Source organism: Gallus gallus, chromosome 1, assembly GCF_016699485.2.
Source record: "Gallus gallus isolate bGalGal1 chromosome 1, bGalGal1.mat.broiler.GRCg7b, whole genome shotgun sequence".
In the NCBI taxonomy this organism is placed as follows: Eukaryota; Metazoa; Chordata; class Aves; order Galliformes; family Phasianidae; genus Gallus; species Gallus gallus.
This window is the reverse complement of record NC_052532.1, coordinates 144,648,110-144,658,862: the sequence shown is the minus strand read 5'-3', so window position 1 is coordinate 144,658,862 and position 10,753 is coordinate 144,648,110. Positions and strand designations below refer to the sequence as shown.

At 45.6% G+C, this 10,753-nt stretch overlaps 1 protein-coding gene across 5 annotated transcripts in view; it reads left to right on the top strand.

Moving 5' to 3' along the window:
* Positions 1-226: 226 nt before the first annotated feature.
* Positions 227-10,753, top strand: part of UBAC2 (UBA domain containing 2) — a 97,046-nt gene continuing 86,519 nt past the window's right edge. For 4 of the 5 annotated variants that reach the window (XR_006939280.1, XM_015274298.4, XM_046941219.1 and 1 more), the window contains exons 1-2: positions 2,090-9,854; positions 10,535-10,662. Coding sequence is in view for 4 of the 5 variants with exons in the window: in XM_015274298.4 (XP_015129784.3) it covers positions 9,767-9,854; positions 10,535-10,662 (216 nt within the window). In the remaining variant the exon portion in view is untranslated. Of the gene's footprint in view, positions 387-2,089; positions 9,855-10,534; positions 10,663-10,753 lie in introns of those variants that run through there. The other variant, NM_001006268.2, reaches the window with a different exon arrangement.

Sequence of the window (10,753 nt, the reverse complement as noted above, 5' to 3'; positions counted from 1 at the left end):
CCGGGCAGCTGAGCTGGTGGGTGGCAGCCAGACCGTGCAAGCGATCCAATCGCCTGACCACCACCACTCCCGCGGCCTCGGCTTCCCCTGCGCCTTATGGACCCCCTTCCTCCCCGATCCTGACCACGGCGCCCGCTCCAGCGCGCCCTCGCCCGGCTCCCCGCACCCGCCGCCGCCTCTCCCTCCCGGCGGGCCCGGTAGGGGGCGCTGCCCGCTCGCTGGCGGCGCCGTTTGGCCCGTCGCGGCCGCCTTACTCGCGCGTCTTCGGGCCCGCCGCGGCTCCTCGGGGTTTGCCCGGCCTCCGGGGGTTCCGCTAGCGGCGCCCGCCGCGGCTGGGCCCCGCCGGGCCGCCGCCATGTTCACGAGCACCGGCTCCAACGGGCTCTGTGAGTACCGGCCCCGCCGCCGCCGCCGCCGCCCGGGAGGAAGGGGCCGGGGGCGGGCGGCGGCGAGGGGTGTGCCGGCGTCTCGCCGCGGCGGGCGGACGGCCCCTCCGCCGGGGGACGGGACGGGGCGGGACGGGGCCGCGCTGCCGGCGGGACGCTTCCCTATGGCGGCGTCGTGACCTCCGCGGCGAGCGGCGCGACCCGGCCGGGGGCTGACAGCGCGGTGCCGCGCGAGGCGCGGGCCGAGAGCCGCCTGCTGCGGCGGGTCCTGCCTGTGTCGGGGGGGGGACTGAAGGGGGAGATCCGGTAACGCCGTGCTGGAGTCACGGCTCCCGGTGAGCGATTGTTTCCGTGCCGTAGAGGAACGGCCCTTTAGAGGTGCGAGTCGATGTGTGAAGCTGTGAGAAAGAACGCGGCGTGAGAAGGTGCCTGGTTTGGCTGAGTGGGTGGAAAGCCGCGGTCAGCGCTTAGCGGCTTCTCAGAGGGGTCTGTGCCGCACAGAGAGCTGTGGTCATCGGAAACATCCGCGCTGGGAGAAGGGCCCCGCCGAGGTGCCGTTCTGCTGGTACGGTGTACGTGGTTCGACCTCCGTGTTCTTTTCTCCAGTAAACTGGTACAAAGTGCGCTCCTAACGAACTCACCCCAGACAGGGCAAGCAGACAGCAGGCAGACTGCAGTACAGTGATCGTGGCGGGTCAGGCTGAGGGCTCCCATAGCCCTCTGAGTGCCTTTATAACACCTGTAGTGTGCGGTTTGAGCCACATAATGGTACAGTTTGGCAAATCTTGGTCGTTTCATTTTCTTCAGTCATATATCATTAGCATCATAGAATGGCCTGGGTTGGAAAGGACCACAGTGATCATTGAGTTCCAACCCCCCTGCTATGTGCAGGGTCGCCAACCACCAGACCAGGCTGCCCAGAGCCACATCCAGCCTGGCCTTCAATGCCTACTTAGGTCATTTAGAAGTTGACGTAGCTGTTGGTTTTATCTGTCTCAGAGTAAGGGTTTTAACGTCTTCTGATGTGTCAGAAATGCGAGTGGCTGCTGCGTTCTATCCCACTGCCTTGTTGTCACACTTTCCAACAGAGTTCTCACCATGCCGAAATGCACAGCCAGTGACCCCAGAGCTCCGCTGGGTGTTGGTGATGTGAGTCTGAATGGGCTCCTTAGGCAAAGCATTCCACCAGTAGTGCCAGAGGCAGCTTTCCAGGTGTGTGGTGGTTTGGCCCAGCCACCTTTTTTAAAAGCTTCTTTTAGATTCTGAAACTTTTTTTTATCAGAACTTAAATAGTTCTCTTAACTCATCCGAAGTTCTTTGGTTCTTGTACATCACGTTTAATCCTCGTCTGAAAGGGACAGGAGAATGACCGTTGATTCCCGGTGGCTGCAATTGCAGCCGGCTTTAAACTTTTTACTCCATCTGGTAATAATGATCTAAAGAGGGTTGGTAGCATCTTGGACTGAGATGTTATAGTCCTTGTTCTTTGAATTCTTAGTTTATTATTCACTTTGCTGATTTTGGAATAAAGCAAAGTGAGTAACTGTGGACTACTGCAGGCTCTGGGAGCATTACAGAGATGCAAAGATGGGTTTAATAGTTGGTGTTGCCAGGAGAGAAACAATTTGATAATTGTTACATTGAGTTTAGTGCAGCCCATAGATCAAATTCAGGATCAGCTTCTGACAAAGCCCGTCTCCTTTCAGCTGATACTCCATTACTCTCTTCCCCTTCTTGCATCCCATCTTCTCATGTTTTGGTGTTCATGTTTTGATGGAAACTAAACTCTTTTGAACTACAGGGAGACTCTGACACCATTAGGATACTTTCAAATTGCTTGTTAAGTAAGAGTTGTAAACTGGCCTTATTTTTCACCCTCACTGTGTGGAATGAACTTAATTAGAATGTTGAGTTTAGGGTGAGGAGGCATTTTTCATCCGCATGGTGTAAAAATTATTGAGCCTTAAATTAATGTTATAGTTGGTTCTATCTTTTGTTTTATCCCAGACGTGACAACTGTGGGTGTTTCAGAGAAGACAGCTTGTAAATCCAATAAAAAGCCTATGTGCTTGTTAGAATTAAGTTATTGTTTAACATTCCAAACATAATATGGAAATCTGAACACATTTTGCTTTTGTACTGTAAGGTGATTGGGAATACTACTATTGACTTTACAAGCAAGGTTAGCTCAGCTAAGCTCTTCTGAAGCCTACTTATATCCCATAGCTGTCCTGATTGTTGAGGCAGTTGTTCCATTATTTAGAGTCAGCTGTTAAAATGGTCCTAAAAAATATCATCTGTATCTAGGCATGGACAGAGCCATTGGCTCTTCCTGTTTACTCAATCTTCACTTGGTTAATGACCAACTTTTATTTGTGTTAATGTACTGCTGCTATGCGGAGCAATATTTTTCAAACTTATTGGTAAGTGCAAACTGTTTCTGTGTTATTTGCCCTGAGATAACTTTATGGATGATCCCTGTGCTATGGGTGCCAGCAGATGCTGCACTATGGTAGGTGGCCATGCAGAGAAGTTCCTTTCATGGCCTGGCTCTGTAGTTCAGTGAAGTGAAGAGTGCTATCTACATGGAAGGAGCATTCAAAACTTGTAAGTACTTCATCACAGATTCGGCCTCAGATATTACACTTGACCACATTTGGTGAACTTTGACTTTCTCATAAATAGTGCTTGAACAACTGAACCTGTGTAATGGAGTCCTCGACCTTACCCACGCGTTTCCTATGGAGCTGTCTGGTGGCTTTGAGCAGTGTGGTTTAAATTAGTTATATAGAGTATTTCTCTAACACATGGTATCATAGCTCAGTGCTTTTTAAAATCACGTATATAGATAGAGATGTTCTTGAAAAATGAAAGAAAAGAGACATGGATAAAAGCAAGCCCCACCAGCAAAGGAATCCGATCCCAGATGCCTGCAAGCCAGTTCAAACAAGTAGGTCCTTTGCTAGGAGAGATTTGCTGAATGCCTACCAGGCAATATCAGGTATGACTCTGCTGGGAGCCAATAGCACACCTACTCAGTGCATGACACGTGTTTTTGCTCGGGGAGATGTAAAAATAAACACGATTGGTATGTGTTACAGCTACAAGGGATGGAAATCGGGGGAAAAGGGAGAACACCATTTAAAAGGACAAGGACTGTTTGCACACATTAGCAGAAACTTGCTATTTTCTGGAATTGTTGGAAGGAATATTGGAATATTGGAAGGACTGGTATAGCCCTGGGAAATGAAAAAGCCCATTACTCTGGGTCATAGAAGGCCCTGCACAGACATACGAGAACAACTCAGCAGGACAGCATCCTGGCTGGAGCTGAGCTCACTTGTAAGGAACCCCTGCACTGTGTTTCAGAAGCATGTTGTGACAGCTGGCCTTCAGGAGGGGCTTTAGGGGTGGGCTGTGGTGCTAGACCTGGGCTGGCTCCGTCTTTACGGCTTTAAAGTGGAAGAAGGTAGATTTAGGCTAGATATTAGGAAGAAATTCTTCACTGTGAGGATGGTGAGGCACTGGAACAGGTTGCCCAGAGAGGCTGTGGATGCTCCCTCCGTGGAGGCATTCAAGGCCAGGCTGGATGGGGCTTTGAGCAACCTGGTCTAGAGAGAGGCGTCCATGCCTATAGCAAGGGGTTGGAACCAGATGATTTTAAAGGTCCCTTCCAACGGAAACCATTCTGTGATTCTATCTGTCACATTTTGCCAGGTGCCCACGTCCCATGAATAATGCTACTGAAGCACTGCAGCAGCTCAGCAAAGGCCAGCATGAGTGTATCAGCACTGGAGTGGGGTGAGCTGCTTGGTGCTGTAGCACTGCTATGTTCAGTGCTGTCCGTGGGGTATGTATAGTAGGAGAGTCAGCCTGAGCTCATCTTTGGTTTTAAGGTAAAACTGAAGTCTAAGTTTAAAGCGTGTCCACTTGCTACACCTGAAAATTGTTTGACTACTTTGCCTACTGTGCACAAAGTACTTTGTGCAGCAGCAGGGAGATGAACTCTTTGAACTTACATGTAAGGGTTTCCTCTAACACAACTTGGGCATTTACCTCTCTGTGAACCTTGTGGTGTAATGCTCACAGTTGGTTGAATGTCCCCAAGGCAAAAGCACAGTAATGTGCTCCTCAGCTTGTATACCCTGAAGCATGCTGTGTGCAGGCATTAGGAAAATAATTAAGGTACATAAGCTGATGCTCTGTAATGTGACTAAAAGAAAAATGGAGTATGTATTGAATATATCAGGCTTGTGTGCATAAGTATTAGGCAGTCTAGTGGTATCTGGGAAAACAATTTAGCTTGTACAACAGCATGCTAGAGTGCAACATGGTTCAAAACATGAGCTTGAGTCCTGGGAACTGTGCAGCCACAGGAGCTCAATTAGCCAGTCATTGCGTGCTGCACAAATGTGGCTGTTGCACTTCTGCCACAGAGCTAGCTAATTTCAGACCATCTTGGGGATCTGTGCAGCACAGTGCTGTAGCTGTACCTGATGTCTCCAGCATTGTATATTAATAGTTGTAGGGTAATATGCTCTGTGGCTGGGAGGAAGAAGAGACTGCTCAGATAAGCACCGTTTCACTTTCTATTTTTTTTTTTCAAATGTTCCATTTAAAGCAAAGATCTCCTTCCCTCCTTCCCTCCTTCCCTCCTTCCCTCCTTCCCTCCTTCCCTCCTTCCCTCCTTCCCTCCTTCCCTCCTTCCCTCCTTCCCTCCTTCCCTCCTTCCCTCCTTCCCTCCTTCCCTCCTTCCCTCCTTCCCTCCTTCCCTCCTTCCCTCCTTCCCTCCTTCCCTCCTTCCCTCCTTCCCTCCTCTTGTAGTTTGTGACCTAGGCTGGAACCAACTGCTCCTCAGACAGTAAGTGTATAGCTTACAGGTTTGATTATGGTCCTACCAACGTCTTGTGAAAACATTTAAAATGTGGTCACCGTTGGTCTCTTTTCTGACTTTCTTTCTGCCAAATGTGTTCCTGCTGCAGGACTGAAATCATTTGGTCTTTTGGAGCATAAGAGCAAACCAGGAGCGCAGGCTAGATTTTCCTTGTCATGTTAAGTGGATGTATGTTAAGGTTCTGCACTAAGTTCGTAAGCTTCTGGTGAAAATCCATTCCTGTAGTGACACTTAGGACTGCATTCACTTGCAGCCATGATGATGATTAACCACCAGAGTACGCTGTGACGTGGCAGTCTGAGCTGAACATCCCCTTCCTGTGCCTGCACTGTGTGCCTATGGGCAGGAGTTGCTTTTGTGAGCCAGGATATTTCATTCAGTCATATCATCCTTGCTGGCAGCAATAACTTCAGTATTTTTGCAGGGTCCTCTCATGTTGCACGTTCTGTTCCAAAGGGTGAGGCACTGGGAAAATAATTACAGTGGATCAACTAACCTAAAAAGTGATCACTCGGGGAAAGTTCAATCCTCACAGCTGGTGTGCCGTCTTGTGACATCTTCCACCTTCCTCCAGCAGTATTACACGTGTCAGTATCTCGTGCTGTCCTCCCTCCGTAGCATGCTCTGATTTGCTCTCAGCTGCTGTTCAGGACCCAGTGCACGATGACAGCAAAGACAGGCTTTACTCCTCGGATCTGATGGGATTACTCCAGTTTCCCAGAAGCACGTGGTGTCTGGTAAACACTTACAAGTTATTTAGATATGAATTCAGATAGTGAGTTTCAACAACCATTACGATAGAGGATAAGCAAGGTTTCCTAGTACTCAAAATGAGTTGTTTGTGCTCTTAGTGGTATTTCTGTCTTGTGTGCTAGCAGACTTGTGTCTGAAAGGAGAAAAGTAAGAGTCCTTGAAAACTCTATTTTGAAATGCCACCTCTGGACATGCTGCTGGTTGTTGTTCAGATCGTGGAATGCAGTGGATGAATAGCTGAACAGCAGTTGAAGGCAGGAAAGAATGAAAAAAGCCCCATAGGCTGTAGACTCTGCCAGTGCACTTGATGTGGGAGAAACCGTGCATTCAGGTATCCATCAGTCATGGTTTGAAAGACTCACATATCTCGTGTATAGGCATTAACAGATATTTCATGTGTATTTCATATCACTGTCGTGTTTTCCAGCAGTTAATTTGTCTGTATGGAAGTGATGTGGCTGCCTCAACCAGCTCGTTTGGGGAAGTTTCCAGATGTGTAATGGCTTTTAAAACTCTCATCATGTTTCCTCTGCAGCTCTGGTGCGTGTTCACTTGGGATCTGCAGAGAAATGTCCTGAGCTAACCTGAGCTTCTGCAGCCACAGCCCATCAGCTGGTGTTGGCAGTGACGTCCTTGAACAAGTCAACACTTGAGTCTTGGGCCCAGAATAGCAGCCTAAGGGGCAAAGCTGTTCCCTAAAGAGCGATTCTGGAACAGCAGCTTAGTCTTGCTGCTTCTTTTGGTATTCTCAGCTGCTGCATCACCTCACCGATGAGTGCTGAACAGGCAGGGAACAGAAAAACATATCAAAAGCTGTAACTGTTACTGCTACTGCAGTTGTCATGTTGTTCTTAATGCAGCGGTGGCTTCTGAAGCCGCAACAACTTGTGCCATCAGCCTTCCCCTCTGTGACAGGTCATAGAATCCTGAGAGTTGGAAGGGGTCTTTAAAGGCCATCTAGTTCAACTCCCTTGCAATGAACAGGGACGCCACAGCTAGGTCAAGTAGCCCAGGGCTTGATCCAGCCTTGTCTTGAAAGTCTCCAGGGACACCTCTTTTTCCTCAGTTCTGTCCTTTGAAAGTGGCAGTGTCAGCCAAGAAAGTGGTAAGCTGTGATGCTTGCCTGGGAGATTATGAGGGTAATTCTGGGGAGAACTTCTCCAGAAGCAAAGATGTGTAGTGAGAACTGGTTTTACTCTCTTCATTGTGGTATTGGCACGCTTCACTAGTGTTAGAAAATTGCTCTGTTCACTGATCTGTCTGTCTATTGCAGCATCAGTGCTGTTATTGCCTGTTGCTTGGATGAATTGTCACTTAGAAGGTGCTTTGGGACTGCGAATGTATTCCAAGGTCTTTGAAGATAATATTTGGCACATTTTAGCTTTTCAGGGTCAAAATGAGAGTTTATCTTTTCATTCTACATTCATTACGTGACACAGAGACCCTGTGTGTTTTCCTCCGTGTGCACATATATGTTAGTGCTGCCTGTAGACAGCAGTACCACAGGGGCTGGCAGGACATGTTTGCATCCCTCATGCTGTTGCAGATCTATCAGACCAGAATTTTGCTTCCTGAGTGTTACCTTTCCATTCTAATCAAGGCATTTAGTTTGGATGTCAGAATGCCTAGTCGTGCAGCATCTGGCCTCTTGAGTCATTTTTGGTCTTACAGGTAGAGGCAGATGGTACTGTGAAGCAGCAGGGATGTTCTCTCACTGGTGACCTCACAGCAGCAGTCCTTGGTAAAGATCTGTATGGCGTTGAATGGTAAAGCAAATTACTGGCTTACACCCAGAAACACTTGAAAAAAATATTTCGGAAGTTGTGTTGTTTATCTGGAAAAGTTCATCTTTCTTCATTTAACTGGACAGGAATACACTTCTCAAGCAGGATGACATTTTTGAGAAGCCTGAGAGTAGAAGTTTCCATTACTCATGTGACTTTGTCTGTGGGGGGCTGTCACAGTAATGGCTTGGTTACTTTATGTGGTTTTTCACTTGGTGATGTGCTGAAAACTTACATACTATCCTCTATGATAGGGTTTAAAGTGTCTCACCTGAAAGCTGAGAGGGAGATTGTGTTAAAGTGACGTGTTCGCACTTTTAGATAGGGTTCTGAGGGTGATTTTTGAACACGTGCAAGTTAGAAATAAACTTGATATGATAAAGTATTGTAATTGTGTATTAACTGTAATGTAATGTTAGGCACTGGAATGGGCTGCCCAGGGAGGTGGTTGAGTCACTGTCCCTGGAAGTGTTCAAGAAACATTGAGATGTTGTACTGACGTGGTTTAGTGGGCAACGTTGGTAGTCGGTGGGCAATTGGACTGGATGATCTTGGAGGTCTCTTCCAACCTTGGGGATTCTATGATTCTAATAATGATCTAATGGCATGGAAAATTACAGTGAAATCTAGAAACAGGTATAAAACCTGCGTAGGAATATAAAGCTATGGATGGATGTCTTGTGATTTGCTTGCTGTGTTTTTTATGGTAACAGGATTGTTATGGGTACGTTATAGGATTGGTGAGTTCTTGTAAAATGAATTTAAACTCATTCAATGATGTGAAATGCCATGCGTTATCAAACTTTGGTTCAGGATTGTCTACCACTGTGACTACTCTAATGTGTCTGATTAGTCTTTGATTTCAACTTTGTGTTGTATTCTGATTATAAAACTGACCTTTTCACATTAAGAAGTATTATCTCAGTTAAATATGCTAGTTGAACACAGGCTTCTTTTTTCTTTCTTTTTTTTAAGCATTAAAGTGAATCAGTTGAATGAATAATTGAAAAAGGGACATCTAAAGATTACAGAAAACATTATTACTAGAGGGGGAAAAAAGTGGGCAGAGAGTAATTTGAAAGGTGGATAATTTTCCTACATTATAAAAACCTGAAAAACAACAAGCAGACTTGCCACTCTCCTGATACGATTCCCAAAGAAAATCTGCTTGTAGTAGTAGAGCCTGAGTTGTTCCGAATCACTGCCTAATTTCTCCAAAAGGATAGTACTTCAAAGGCATTGGTTATTTAAATAGAGTAAGGAAAGTGAGTCTGTAAATGCTGAGCTCAGAAGTACGGCCAGGATCTGAAATAGTAATTTTAAGCCCAAGTAGATGTTGTGATGTGCATAGGAAGATGCTCCCCCCCCCCTCCCGGGAGTGACAGAAGACTGAGAATCTCAAGGTGGTGTGAACTGCAGACAGACAACAGGGAAAGTTCTTGAAGCCATCAGTTAGCACTTGGATGAGGATCCTGCTTCAATTACTCAGCAATAACCTATTTCTGATGGTAGTGAGATTGTGCTAAGATTAAAATCTTGGCTTTGGTGCCTATTACCATCTTCCTTTTCTAGCAGTTCAGTCTTCTGGTATGTGGCAGATGTTGTTGACTGAATCATTTATGATGGTTTGTCTGGATATGTGCTAAGTGATCACTGTGTTACACTTCTAATGCAGTTCTGTTCTTCCTCAGCTCCCGCTCTTTACTTCCCTTTAATAATTTTAAAGTCATTGTGTTATTCCTTTTGTTATCTGAGAATAGCGACAGCAGAGCTACATGTTTTGTCATAATACCCTGCAAAAAAGCAGATGTCCGTAGATGAGTAGGTTCTGTGCTATAACTGGGGTGTTGGGAAAGAAGTAAATATGATAAAACTTGCATTTGTGAAAAAGGGAAAAGTCATAGAATGGTATTTCAGAGATTTTATACTGGCTTGAATGGCTGTATGAGATGCCTGATTTTTTGCAGCAGCTACACCAAGTGCTTAGGATGAATTGCTGCATATACTTGTGCTGGATGTTCCACTTGATGGATTTTAGTAAGTGTGCACTGCAGGTGTTCTCTGTTGTCTGCATGCTTTCTTTGGAATGTTCTTTCAAAAGTCCTGCTCTTAGAGGGAAAGAAGTTAGGATGTCACACATGCAATTTTATTAATTTCTTTATTAGTAGTTACAGTGTTTGAATGGAAGGAGGACAAGTGTTGTGTAAGCTAACTTAAGCATTCTTCCTTGAGTGGTGGATCCAAACACGGTGAAGAGAAAGGATATTTATTCACAACATTTATTCATAGCCTTGAGAACAAAGGTTAATGTCGAAGACAAAAGAAACAACTGTATTTGTCTGAACTCCATTTACACGACTGTTTTGCTAGCAAAAACAAGTAATTGTTTTGTTTCCTGAAACAACACTGTGTGTTAGGAGAGCTGTGTGGGAGAGCGTGATCTCCATAGGTATAGAGAACTTTGAATAATTATAACCAAACAATTAATTTCATGAGAGGATGTGGAAGGCAAAATGTCTAATGAATATTTAATTGTCATTAATATCTCCAAAGACTTCCTTGGGTCGAGGTGTTTTTACTATCTATTTGCAAAGGAAGTTGATCAGATAAAACTGAGATGATGCATGATTGTTATCTAATCACCTGTCTAACTATGACGCTTTAGAAATGGAAGAGATTTTCCTCTAAAGTGTTTTTCTGTTTATTTTCTCTTTAAGATAAAGCACCTTTGTCAAAGAGTCTGTTATTAGTCCCAAGTGCCATCTCGATTCTGTTGACTCTGCTTTTCCAACATTATCAGAAGTTCTTTGCATATAACCTACAAGCTATAAAAGAGGATTTTCAGGTAAGGATCAGTTAATTTTCTGTGGAAAGAGACTGCAAAGTACTCTCTTCTATGCATTTTTTTGCTTTCTTTTTCTCTTCTGCTTCTTTAC